Genomic DNA, 13991 nt, shown 5'->3' on the forward strand with positions numbered 1-13991 from the left:
GGTTTGGGCTCCTTGCTCAGTGGGGAGTCTGTTTCTCTCTCTCCCTCTGCCCTTTCACCCTCTGCTTGTGCTCTCTCTCTCTTAAATAAATACATAAATAAAATCTTTTTTAAAAAGTCCATTCTGAATCTGAGATATTACATTTATATTAATATAATGTATAATAGTTATCTAAAAGTAGGAATATGTGTTTAAAACCATATGGTTACATCAAAGGATGTAATTGTAATATTTCCATTGTGTTCTATTTCCTAAACATTCTGTATTGTATTCATTAGCACCAGCCTCTCATATCTCTCTTAAGATAAAGCAAGAGAAGGTGCATAATAAAGGGACATATCCCCAGTAAAATGAGGAAATCGGTGTGGGATCCAGGAGTATGGATTGAACACATTTGCCACATAAAATATTAAGTATTCTAAAGCAGAGCTGTTATGACAGCAGCTGACTTTGAGTCCTTTATCAATCTCTCAGCTCCCTGCATACTTCGATTTGGATAGTTGGGCTTATCACTTTGTTAGGTTAAGTGCTATATAAAGGAAATCTCAAGACTCTCCATTCCACATAGATCATGTTCTAAGCCCCTTCTCTCTGCATATTCTGGAGATACCTCCAAACTCTATGAGAGCATCAGGAAATAAACTTGAAAAACCTTTTCATTCGGGTTAAGTTAATGACCAAATTCCAATTTCCTTTAGTTTATTAGAGACCTCCCTACCCATAAGGAGGTACAGACTATACTCTCCAATCATCAGCTATAATTCTGTCATATCATCAGTTACTATGGGATGCTGCTCCTTGAGCTGTCCAGAGAATCATACCACAGTTCATATGGATGTACCAGAAAGATTTCAGTGCCTTCATTTCAAGGTTAAGGTTAAACAATTTTCCCAAATCTACAACACTAAGTGATGGTGCATTAAGGTCCACATCAAAGGTTTCTTGATTTGCAATCATCTTCCCTCCACCTCCTCAGGTCCTAAAAACACACACATTACACATGTCAAAACAATTCTGTCTTCAAGGGAGAGACATGAATACTTCTAAAAGGCTCAAACTTTTGTGCACAACACTGCCCAGTACAGAGCTGGCTCACAATAAGGGTCCAATAAAATGTTTCAAATACAACTGGATCAAACCTTTAGAGTATTAAATTAAAATAATCCTTTCAATGAAGGAAATCCAAGTTTCAGAAGAGGCTCTTCATACTGAATCTCTGACCAGCGACTGATGATGCAGTTATCTCTGATGATGATTGGTTCTCAACACTGAGATTACCCAATCCAGGAAGAAAGAAATGAATTCCTTGGTTGGTATAATTTGGGAAGTGACCAAAGGAGGGTTCCAGTCCTCACTGAGTGAGACTTGCCTGCTCCCCTGTGCCCTATCTTCTCTGCTCTCCAGCATGCTGTGTCTGTGTTTCCTTGGAGGCTCCTGGATGACAGCTTTGACATTGATACTGATGGTGCTGAGCCCTCCCTTGGCTTGGGCTAGGGACACCCCACGTAAGTGTACACCGTGGGTGGTAAGCTATCTTGAGGGGGTGGGGAGAAAGAAATTAGTTTTGTCACTGTGTCCAGGCCATGTCCCTTAGAAAATTGTGGTATTTTCTTGAATGACCACCCTTGTCATATAGACCCCCAATTCTATCCAAAACAAAAGGAGCCTGAATGCTTGCTCTCTAAAAGAGCTACATAAGGGACCTCCATATATATAGGCCATTTATTCTCACCTCTCCTCCAATAAAAGTTCTCCAGGCCTGCATCTCATTCCCTCAGGTTCTTGAGAAGACTTAGAAATAATGATTTCAAATTAATTCCCATTAAGTGGTTCTCTTTATTATGTGAGTTATGCTAGGAAATAGGAAAGTTTCTCTGAAAATTTTATGGAGAATCAAAAGGAATTAGAAAGGTCTCTCCTAGAAGACCCTGTGTTATGTCTTCACTGGATCGGTTATGTTGGTGCCTCTTCCTAATACGTGAGGATGTATCAAGAGGTCTCTCCCATTATTTCCTTTCCTTTCTCCTGAGCCCCAAATTTTATAAGGCCTTTATCCCTATACTGGAGGTTCTCTGACAGAAGTTGAGGTTAATTTTATCTCTATTTCTCACCCTGGAGCTACAGCAGTGATCCTTAGTACTTGAAATGACACTGTCAATAAGAACATGTGGGGTGTTTTTTGGTGTCTTAAAGAGCTTAATATATCTTCTGAGAACTTGGCACAGGTTAGTTTTCATTATGAATCTATGTTGAATGTTTCTATAGTGTCAGTTTCTCCTGCATCTTCCTATTGTCTGGCCTGAACCCACAGGAAGGGGTTCAACTAGTATAGGATAAATTATATGAAATTATGATTTTGTAAGTCAAAAATAGTCAAATATCAGGAATTTCATATGGTTCAAACTATATACCCTGAGTAGGGTACAGAGATAGTGAAGGTGATTTACATTTCATAAGACTGAAAGCCAATATGCAAAAAGGGAACTTATTGGCTTACTGAGGTCTTGATCCCGAATTACACAGATTCATTCATCTTGTTTTCTGTTTTCCTTAATTAGCCATGTTTGGTTGCCTCCACTTCCAGTTCCTCAGTATTCTTTCCCAGATGTGTCATCATCATTACTGAGAATCCCCATTGTTTGCAAAGATCCTCAGCACTATCACAGATCTACGAGATGAGCTGAAACTTAATGAAATTTTCCTTTTTTTCCCTTAAAATCACCTTTTCTTTTACCTGTGATATTTTTTAGAACAGTAGGAGAAAGAGGAAGTTTGAATTTCTCACAGGAAGTGGAGGGGATATAATGTATCATAAGAATAAAAGTGTTGAAGCTTAAATCCCTTCTTACTTTCTAGGATCCTCACAGTGACTGATTCCCAGAACCCCGGGTTTATTCATTTAAACCACACATAATTTCTGAGCAGCTATTTTGTACGGGGCTCTGTCCTAGGCTCAGTGAATTCTATTTGAATAAGATAAAAAAAATCACTACTATCACGGGTGTTATGTACTGGCAGAGTAGAAAGCCCAATAAACATCTAAAAAAGAAAAAAAATTCAGAAAGCAATAAGTGCTCTGAAAAAAATACACCAGCGTTGTGAAATAGAACTGGATTCACCTGACTTCAGTTGGAGCAGCGAGGGAGCTCTCCCTGAGAAAGTGACATTTAGTTGAGACGTGACTGAAGAGAAGAAGCCAGCCATGTGCAGGATCTGAGGGACAAGTGTTCTAGGGAGAGAGAACAGGATGAAGGCCAAAGTGTGGGAAGATGTTTGCTGAGTTTAAGGGACAGAAGGAAGGCTAGAGAGGCAGGAGTGTGGGGAGCTAACTGAGGAATGCTCTCAGGGTCGCCACTACCATGTTTCCATCACTCGGGGGAATGCCCACCATGGCCCCATTGTCGGTGCTCAGTGTTTGGTGGATGTCAGCGTCCTTTCACGTAGATTTTTATCTCATGAACTTTAACTTGTGTGGAAGTTTGACATGATTTTCTTTCATTAACGGCATGCTAGTTTTCAAAATCTTCATCTGCTAGTTTATGCAAACATGAACATAGCCCAAAGTCTGTGCCAAACCTTTGTTAAAGTTGTTTTATTAATTCTTAGCTTCAAAACAGGCACTAGTAACTGATTCTTTCAGAAACCTGTGGATTGGTAGGCTTCTCTCTGTAAACTGCAACAAGAATAGAATTTAAAAATTGTTTATACTTGCTCGTGATGAGACGAAAATTCCTGGGTCATAAGATTTCAACACAGACGTCATACTGGGGGAAATTCAAAGTCAAAAGCTTTAGTTTTTGCAAGAAGCTCAGGAGAGCAATATGTGGAACAATTATCCAGGGAAAATGACACTACAGGCTTCTCACAGTCCAGCTTGGCTGTCAGGAACGTGTCACTGATGCAAAGTGGTGATTGAGTCAGTTAGAAAATATATAACTGGTTACCCTTATTTTCTTGTTTGACCATAAAGCACAGGTAAAATAGAGCTTTTAGACATCCTGGATTTTAGTTTTTCCAATCACAGCTCACCTTGTTTTGGGTGAGCCTGAAGCATTGACCCAGACAAAAACAGTTATCTTTTGGCTAGAATTCTTAGTAGCTTTTGATACTCTCTTATTACGCACTATGAAAGTTTTTTAAGAATCTGGTACTGAGCTTTTTCAGGCAAAATAAATTTCCTTGGGATAAGGTTTTTACCAGATATGATATTGGCAAATTTTTCGATGTAATACTCAGCTGCTTCATAATTAACAGCAGCTTCTTCACCACATATATTTCGATGGTATAACAGTGGTTCTTACCCAGGGACAGTTTAGCCACTGCTCCCCGCCCCCAGGGAATATAACAGTGTCTGGAGCCACTTTTTGGTTTTCAAAACTGGGGTTTTATATGATACCTAGTGCGTAGAGGCTAGTGATGTTGGTAGACATCCTACAATACACAGAACAGCCTTCCCACAACAATTATCTTGTCCAACATGTCAACAGCTGTGGTTATCAATTGTATTGTTTTCTCTTCCATTTCTCATTTTGGGTTTTGAGCCTTCTCTCTCTCTCTTTCTTTTTCCCTCTTAGTTAATGTAGTTAAAGCATTGCCAATTTTATTTTTTTTGGAAAAACTGGTCATTACTTTCAATGTTATGTGATTATTTCTTCCGGTCTCTATTTTATTTATTTCTGATTTTGTTTTGTTATTTCCTTCCTCTACTAAATTTCTCCCAAGTTTCTTTTTCTAGTTCCCTGTGGTGTAATGTGTTTGTTTGAACTTTTCTTTTCCTTTTTCCTTTTTGTTTTCCTTGACACCGGCTGAAAGAGAACTTCTTATTGCTTTTATATACAGAAAATTCAATAGTGCATGCTCAGTCCAGTTTGGTGGCCAGTTCTTTAGTCTTTGCCTTTTCCAACTTGGCAATGGAACCACAGACTTTGGACCCAGGACATTGCCTCCCCAGGGACAGTGGATCTCACCGTATCTATCATTTGTCCTGATAGCTTCCAACAGCTTAAGAAGAGCTCATTTATCTTCAGAATTAACTTGTATGAAGGCGACAGTGGTGCAGGTTTTCCGGTGGGCCAGAAAACCCAGCCTGGCCTTTCCCTTGATAATATGCGGGAACCCCCATCTTACGACACAGAGCAGGCAGGAAGACATCAGCTCAGTGGGATCCACATCATTTGCAATCACTACTAGCTAGACTTCTTGTTTTCCACCAAGGTGGTGACAGTATTAACCCCAGCTCGAATGACAGGAGGCATCTTAGGGGGACATCCCCTTTACTGGCAGCTTTCTTTCTAGCCCGGGCCAACAATCTCTGCTGCTTCTCTTGCTTTGCCTCTGGTCTGTATCTGTGGGCCAGCTTAAGCAGTTGAGTAGCTGTGTGGCCATCCAAGGCTTAGGGGAACTGCTTAATCATGAGAGGCACTTTTGGACGTTTATAGAGAGTAGCCCTTTGCTGCTGCAGCTGGATGTAGCCAGTGAATTTGACAAAGTGGGTGAGGTCCCTTTTTGGTTGGATGTCCTGTCTGTTGCCAACATTCTTGGGCCTTTTCTCAAACGGGGGATTGACCACCTTGTTGGCCTCCTACTTCTTCACCAGGGTCCAGGGCCACCCCTTAGCCTCCTTTCCTTTCAGCATCTTGGATGGCTGGTGGAGAGAGTTGAACTTTTTTCCCTAATACAAGAATTTATAGAATAAATTTCACTTGTGTTTTCTTTTTCTTTTGTTTTGAGACATGTTTTGATTTGGGTTTGATTTCTTATTTGGCCCACTGTGCAGTAGTGCATTGTTTAATATTTACATGTAAATATTAAATATTTACATTGTAGATTTTCCAGCTTTGTTTAATTGTTGGTCTTTAGTTTTGTACCATAGTAGTTGGGAAATATATGGGGTATAATTTCAAACAAACAAACAAAACCCCAAGATGTTAACAGTGCTGAGGTTGAAAACACTGATTTATACTGAGTTGCTTCTCAGAACTCTAGACTCCTACTTTATACACACACTCACCTTCCAATTCAGGTCTTTGTGGTTTATTTTAGCTTGTTTAAATAAAGAAAAAATAAACTATAAAGTTGTATACATTCACCAATTTCTTGTAGAGCCCATTCAATCAATGTAAGCCAAGATCTTTATTTTTTACTTTTTGCCTTATGCAATGTTTTTCCATATTTCATGATTTCTGGATCCTCACCATCTCTGTTAACTTTCAACAACTTGCCTTTATAGGTCATAAATTGTGACTGCCACAAGTATTTTTCAGTAAAATATATCAAACTTTTGTGTTAATTCTATATTCTATTTTATTGATAATGTCAAATGCTCCCTTTTATTTGTCTCCCTTTTAAACACAGTGGTATTTTTCCCTATTTTTAAAATTTTTGCGTTAATTATACTTGAACAAATTTTTTTCTGAGTTCAATTAAACATAAAACAGAAATATCAATATATACATACATGTAGGTATATATGTCTATATGTATATGCATATATATATATTATGATATGTTCATATATTGAACTACAGAAGCACATGTGACTGACCAATAAGAGCTCTGACGTGTCTGACCCTTTACCTCAGACTAGATTGGCCAAATGGGTTCTGCATCAAAATTCTAAAAAAGATCTGGTTTTCTGAGATTTCTGGATTTGGAAATGTAGGTAAGGATCGAGGAACTATATTGCAATCATGGTTTTCATCTCCTTAAAATTCTTCAGTCGTATCCCCTTGAATTTAGTATAAAAGTCAAATGCTACCACCACCCACAGGCTTTTGGTGTGGTCTCCCTGTGATGATCGTCTCTAGTCTAAACTTCCTTCTTCCTCTCACTGTCTGTGCTTCTGCGAACTGTTTTCTCTGGTTTCTTGAGGAAATTCTTTCAAACTTTTGCACAGTTACATGACCTTGACCTAAACTGTGCCTCCCTTTCTCCCAAACACACACACACACACACACACACACACACACACACACACACGCACACACACGCGCGCGCGCGCACGCACGCACACACCCTCCAGTTACATCTAGTTAATCTTTCATGTCACATCTCATGTCACCCTTGAGACCACCTCTCTGGGACCCTAAGGTGATTGAGATCATCCGATTATTCTCTGTTCTAGACCTGCACACTCCTCTTGTGACATTTCTCACCCCCCGTATAAAGTCTTGCCTGGTTGCGTTTTGTGCATCACTTTCCCTCCATTTTAAGCTGTTTCCTTCTCTGGATTCGCAGGGGCGGCAGGGGCCCGAGCCAGCTCAGCCCAAACCAAGTGTTCAGGGGGGAGGGAAGCGGGTGGGACGTGTTTAAGGTCGGGGGTGGGGGGAGGGGGAAGGGCTGTGGGAGGCGAGGAGGGAGGCTGGTGTCTGTCAGGGGGAGGCGCTGACGGGCGAACGCCCGCGCTGCTCAGGCTGGAAGGTTCGCCGCCGAGCCCGGAACCCAGCGACCCGGGAAGGCTCCCCTGAGACGGGGTCGCCGCGGGCAGAGGAAAGACGAGCCGTGGGCGCTGGTGGTTTGGGGGCGCGGGGGGGGAGCCACCGAGGGTGCCGCCGTCAGTGTCTTCCAGGAGCCCGCGGGTGACCGGATCCTCTCTGTCCCCACAGCTCATTTCTTGCTCCTGTTTAAGGCCGAGTGTCATTATTCCAACGGGACGGAGCGGGTGCGGTTCCTGGTCAGATACATCTATAACGGGGAGGAGTACGTGCGCTTCGACAGCGACGTGGGGGAGTACCGGCCGGTGACGGAGCTGGGGCGGCCGAGCGCTGAGTACTGGAACCGCCAGAAGGACGTCGTGGAGCAGAAGCGGGCCGAGGTGGACACGGTGTGCAGACACAACTACGGGGTGGGTGAGAGCTTCACGGTGCAGCGGCGAGGTGAGCGCGGCCCGGGGGGGAGGGAGGGGAGGCCGTGTGTGTGCGCGTGTGCGTGACTGTGAGACAGAGACTAGGGCGGGAGCGAGCGTACAGGGTCTTGAGCAAGTACAAGTTACAAGGATCCCTGTGAGAGTGCGACGTCAGGGACATGTGGTCTGTCTGTGTGACTGTGGGGACAGTGTGGTGTGGCTGTGGGGACAGCGTGGTGTGTCCGTGTGTGACTGTGGGGACAGCGTGGTGTGTCCGTGTGTGACTGTGGGGACAGTGTGGTGTGGCTGTGGGGACAGTGTGGTGTGACTGGGGACAGTGTGGTGTGTCCTTGTGTGGCTGTGGGGGCAGTGTTGTGTGTCCGTGTGTGACTGTGGGGACAGTGTGGTGTGACTGGGGACAGTGTGGTGTGTCCTTGTGTGACTGTGGGGACAGTGTGGTGTGGCTGTGGGGACAGTGTGGTGTGTCCGTGTGTGGCTGTGGGGACAACGTGGTGTGTCCGTGTGTGGCTGTGGGGAGAGTGGGAGGGGTGCACTGTGAAGTGAGGGGGACGAGAACGGGTGTGAGCTGGGCTGTGGGCCTGGATGTGGGGGATGGTTTGGGAGAGTGGGTGTGGGGGCAGGACACAGGAAGGGGCCTCTGGCAGCCTTGCTGGCCCCTGAGGGAGAGGTGAGGGGGCGTCAGGAGCCCCAGGTGGAGGGAACACTAGGCAGGTGGTTGGAGATCTGGGGAGGGAAGTGGAGGGTGTCCTGGTTGGGGTGAAGGTTTAGGGGAGGGGAGGGGAGGAATAAAAGATTGGGGAGAATGTGAGGCCAGTCACCCTCCGTTCTTGGCACTCACCCTTCTTAATCCTGAAACCCCTGAAGTAAGTGTGTCTGTGTCTGTGTGTGGGACCATTTCTTTGACAAAAAGTGTCTGACTAATTTTTGATGGGTTGAGAGGACCTCTGAGACCCCTCTGATCTTTCTGAGGCCGCTTTTAGGTCTCAACTTCTTGCTTTTTTTCTTTTTTTAAAGATTTATTTATTTATTTTAGAGAGAGAGAGATGGAGAGAGAAAGAGAAAAAGAGAGAGAGAGAGAGAGAGAGAGAGAGAGACCACAGGCAGGGGGAGGGGCAGAGGGAGAGGGAGAGAGAAAATCTGAAGGGGACTCCCTGCTGAGCTGGAGCCTGAAGGGTGGGAGGGAAGGGGAGGGCTCCATCTCAGGACCCTTAGACCATGACTTAAGCCAAAACCAAGAGTCTAATGTGCCATCCAGAAGCTCTTTGCTTTGTTTCATAGTGTATATATTCTTATATACTTGAAATGATTTTGAAACTAGGTTTTTTAATTATATTTTTGTTACAAAATATATTGATACTGTTGTTTTTATAATGATGAAAGTATTTAAAGAATTGCATATGATTTCTTTATATAGTCGTAATAATTCACCTCACATTACCCATTGCTAGACCTTTTTTTTCAATATTGCCAAATGCTCAGTTGAAAATTTATCTTGTTAATTTTTAATTTCTATTCCTTTGATTACTAAGGTTCTTGAACATTTTTTTTCACATATTATTTGGCTAATCATTGTAAAAATTATCTACTGTCTATTATCTCTGGGGTTTTGGTGTTTTTCTCAGTGATTTTATGCATGCTTTATACATGAGATTATTAATGCTTTGCTGACATTTGATTTAGCATTTTCCCTAGTTTGTGGTTTATATTTTGGTTCTGTTTATTACTTTTCCTGCTAGGAATGTAAACATTTTGAATTAATGAAATATACAAAAAATTGTTAGCAGTGGTTTCTCATCAATCTTAAATCTACCATTTTATGGTATTGTAAAAAGGTTTTCCCATATTTCTCCTTTTACAAAAACAGAAATTGAATTTATTCAGGCTGTAGTGTCAGAGATGGTCTCAGGCACTAAGGATACCTGTTAGTGAGTCTCAGACCTTGCCCTGAACTCAAGTGTTAGTTGTAAAAGGGAGACAATTATAAAATGATAACAATTCCAATAATAGATATTTTTGTAGTGCAAAGAAGAAGTATTGATCAGCTGAATGCAATTATGAGAACTTTTTAAAATAAATGAGTTTCTTTGCTCATTTCTCTCTCTTTCGGGACTCCTCCTGTTCTTGGGACTCAGCTCCCAGAACTAGAGAATCACTTCTGTCTTTCCTGCTTTCCAGGGTAGAACCGTTTCTGTGTTGTTTTAAGGTGTGAGTGTAGCAATCCCAGGATTTCATATTCTCTTTCCCCACCTACCTCAAGCTGTTCCCCAATTCATCCACCCTGCTTTGAGTCATATTTCCTCTCCAACAAAACAAGGATAATAAGTAGCTAACATACTGAAGGTTAAATTTCAGTTACTGTTTTACATACTTTGGTGTATTAATCTTCACATAACTCTAAAAGCTAAGTTAGTATCACTATTCCCCTTGATAGGTTAGAAAGCTGGGGCACAGAGGAATGTGAAAATTCTCCCAGGATGAATCAGTAAAGTAGCAGAGTCTGGATTTGAACCCAGTCAACCTGCTCCAGAAATCATGCTTTTAATTAAGACACCATATGCTTTGCAAAACTTGTAAACACTTTAATTCAGAATAACTGCTTCACACAATGAAAAATAAACCGCACAAATTTCTCCAATATCTCTCAAATCTAATGGATTTGAGATCCATATGGTCAGAATTAAATTCATGACTCATTATACTGGCTCTTATTGGCCCCCATGCCCAGCTTTGGGGGGAGTGCTTGAGACTCAGACCAGAGACTGGAGGTAGCGAGGCAGCCAACCAAGAAGACTGACTCTCTCTTCCTCACTGAGTCCCTCTATCACTTCTCTTGTAGTTGAGCCTACAGTGACTGTGTATCCTACGAAGACCCAGCCCCTGCAGCACCACAACCTCCTGGTCTGCTCTGTGAACGGTTTCTATCCAGGCCACATTGAAGTCAGGTGGTTTCGGAATGGCCAGGAAGAGGAGGCTGGGGTCGTGTCCACAGGCCTGATCCGGAATGGAGACTGGACCTTCCAGACTCTAGTGATGCTGGAGATAGTTCCTCAGAGTGGAGAGGTCTACACCTGCCAAGTGGAGCACCCAAGCTTGATGAGTCCTGTCACCGTGGAATGGAGTGAGAAGTTTTCTGACCTCCTAAGTTCCTTACCCACCAAGGAGGGGACTTTGCTTTTCCTGAATGTCAGGGTTCTCTCTCCTTACACCATGTTTTCATTTGCTCCATGTTCTCTTCTCTTCAGCACAGGTCACTGGGGGTAGCCGAGTGATATGTTGTGATAGAAATCCTCTGGTAGTTTCTAGATATCCTGTGATCATTTCTACAGATCCTACCTTCCTTGGAGAGGCAGTTATGCCTGGCAGGCAGAAAGGCGGTTGTCCATGTTTTGACATTTTACATAGCTCACAGGTCACGGTCCCATCTTCACACTGGGCACCAGTCTCCTGCCTTGGGCTGGGCTTGTGCTTCGGGCACTGTTGCTCTGAGTTGTTTATTGTGATCTCGGAAGAGGCACATCCTCTACATTGTAGGGACCTTCCTGACTTAAGGAGAATCCAATCTTGGGTTTCCTTCTATTAGCTCTGTCACACTGCACAAGCTAGTTGAGCTTCATGGAGTCCGAGCTTCCTCGTCCATAGATGTTGAAGTAGTGGATTTGTCAGAACTATGGTATTTAAAAAGTTCAGTGCCTAAACTTTATATCTACTCAACGTGATTTTAAATTTCTTTTCCAGAAATTGCCAATTATTCTGCTTCTTTAGGGCAGCCTTCCTTCCTCATTTCCAAAAGTCTCAATCCCAGAGTCTCCATCAGAGAAGTTGGATTTGGGGTAAAAATCATTAAAACTGCTTCTTCCCTCAGGGGCACAGTCTGAGTCTGCGCAGAGCAAGATGCTGAGTGGAATTGGAGGCTTTGTTCTGGGTCTGCTCTTCCTCGTGGTGGGGCTGGTCATCTACTTCAGGAATCAGAAGGGTAAGGCACCTGTTGGTAGCTGAGACTCCCCAGAGACCCCATGGGGGAGAAATACAGCTTTGACCAAATAAACTCTCTGTGCACCAGTGGCCCTGTATGAAGCCTTTCTTTCCCAATTTGACCTCAAATTTCCTAGGAATCCAGAAATCAGCAGTCCATGGTTACTGTGTTACAGCATAGGAGGTTATGGCCTATAGAGATAAGAGACAGGTTAACAAGCATGGAGATCTTGGGTTGAGATCCTGGGCCAATTGAAGGAAGAGCCGGTAAAGCTAATGAAATCACCCTGGATTTATGGACAGAAACTTCATGGGTCACATCTGTCACTTTCTTCTCCACTCTGGAATCATGTGATGTGGGTTGTGCTATTAGAGAAATCTAAGGAGGCCGGTTTGGGGCTGGGACCTCATGTGTGGGGACAGATTTACCTCCGTATCTGCTAAGTATACATTTTCCCTTCTCTTTCCCAGGACACTCTGGACTTCAGCCAACAGGTAATTTTGTTTCATCCTCTTTAGATATAGATTTGGTTATCCTGGAACAGGTGGTAAAGGTGAAAGACACAGATAATGGGAAAGACTTTGGATCCAACTTCTCATCAGGCAGTTTACACTGAAGCTTCTTCTCTCCATTTGTAGAAAGCCCGTGTTGTAGAATAGCTTTGGCTCGGGGAGACCTAAGAATATGTTCTTCTTACTTCAGTGCTTTCACTCCAGGCCCTGGGAGATGGGAAGAGGCTGCTTGGAGAGATGGGTCTGGAAACAACACTCTGCTCTGTCTCTGCAGGACTCCTGAGCTGATGTGCAGATGGCGATACTCCAGGAAGAACCTTCCTTCCCAGCTTCTTTGCAGAGTGAAAGGCTTCCAGCTCTCATTCCTCCACACATACAGTGCTTTCTCAGATGGGGTTGGCCCGGCTTCAGTGACCCTGCAGCACCTGTCCTCCCTGTGGTTCCCTCTGCCCCGTCTTTGACCTGGAAGCCCCAGTGTGACTGCAGTACCTCATCTGCATTCTCTCCAGGTCCCCTTCTATGCAGCCCTTCCTGCCTCCCTTGCATGGGAACTCACCTGCTGCTCACGTGTCCTTATAAGCTTTTCTCAAATAAACATGGGGTGAAAATCATCTGCTTCAGAGAGTTTCAAGGAAAAGAAGTATAAAATAAAAAGGGATGATTCCATCACAATAAAATAATGGTTTTTATTTATAGTCCAGAATTTTGTTCAGAAGTGGATCATGGAAAGCATCCTTGCTTCATTCCCTGTTTATTCTTGGGCTTTATGCGTTCTGTAATTAGGCATGTTTTCTAGATCTAAGAGGAAGCCCTTAATGACCCATATGATGGTGGTGTCCTACCTCTTTGTGTTCTCAAAGACAAACACACAAGTCCCTTTGCACCACGGGATAGGGAAAGTGGACAAAAAATATCAGAAATGCAACTTGTAAGGATATGATGCCCTCAGAATTTTTATAATCACATTCTTTTGTCTCCTCGTCCTTGATTTTTTGAAAGATTTTATTTTATGTATTTACCTGAGAGAGAGAGAGAGGGAGAGCACAGAGGAGAGGGAGAGGGAGAAACAGATTCCCTCCTAAACAGGGAGCCCCAAGTGGGGCTCGATCCCAGGACTCTGGGATCATGACCTGAGCCGAAGGTAGACATTTAACTGACTGAGCCACCCAGGTGCCCCTGTCCCTGATTTTTAATTTTATTTTTAAATTTTTATTTCTTTCTAGTCTTTAAATAGGCACCACACCCAATGTGGGGCATGAACTCATAACCCTGAGATCAGGAGTTGAATGTTCCGTTGACTGAGCCAGCCAGGTGCCCCATTCCCTGGTTTTTTTATAAGAAAGTATCTAAACCTGAGTAAACCCCTTTCATTATACTGATGGTGGGCTCTATCTATACTTCCACCCTTTTCTGTCTCTCAGATGAACTCAGTGGCATGCTGACACCTTGGCTTGGGATGCAGCCTTCCCCCTAACTAAGTCTCAGACCATCAGGACAAAGCCACAACTCTAGGGGAAAAGATGCATCTCTGACGCTTCCAGATTGTGTGTAAACTTACTGTCTACATGAACATCCCGGATAGATATTATCTTAGCAGAAATCAGAAGCAGTGCTGGGAAAGAAAGGGGAAATTATGACTCTC

At 43.3% G+C, this 13991-nt stretch overlaps 1 protein-coding gene across 1 annotated transcript; it reads left to right on the forward strand.

Annotated features, from left to right (window-relative positions):
* The first annotated feature begins 1321 nt into the window (after nucleotides 1-1321).
* LOC113927972 (DLA class II histocompatibility antigen, DR-1 beta chain-like) lies at nucleotides 1322-12960 on the forward strand. The gene is made up of 6 exons (XM_035728484.1): nucleotides 1322-1505; nucleotides 7605-7874; nucleotides 10701-10982; nucleotides 11727-11837; nucleotides 12308-12331; nucleotides 12624-12960. Exons 1-6 carry the CDS (start codon nucleotides 1406-1408, stop codon nucleotides 12635-12637), a joined length of 801 nt encoding a protein of 266 aa, XP_035584377.1. The 5' UTR covers nucleotides 1322-1405; the 3' UTR covers nucleotides 12638-12960.
* The last annotated feature ends 1031 nt before the right edge of the window (nucleotides 12961-13991 follow it).

This window comes from Zalophus californianus, chromosome 7, assembly GCF_009762305.2.
Source record: "Zalophus californianus isolate mZalCal1 chromosome 7, mZalCal1.pri.v2, whole genome shotgun sequence".
NCBI classification, from domain to species: domain Eukaryota; kingdom Metazoa; phylum Chordata; class Mammalia; order Carnivora; family Otariidae; genus Zalophus; species Zalophus californianus.

Excerpts from the sequence above, each read along its gene's own strand:
- LOC113927972 (XM_035728484.1), top strand. The coding sequence starts at position 1,406 with ATGCTGTGTCTGTGTTTCCTTGGAGGCTCCTGGATGACAGCTTTGACA. Across the intron at positions 1,506-7,604 it reads TTGGGCTAGGGACACCCCAC|CTCATTTCTTGCTCCTGTTT; the intron begins GTAAGTGTACAC and ends CTGTCCCCACAG. Across the intron at positions 11,838-12,307 it reads CTACTTCAGGAATCAGAAGG|GACACTCTGGACTTCAGCCA; the intron begins GTAAGGCACCTG and ends TCTCTTTCCCAG.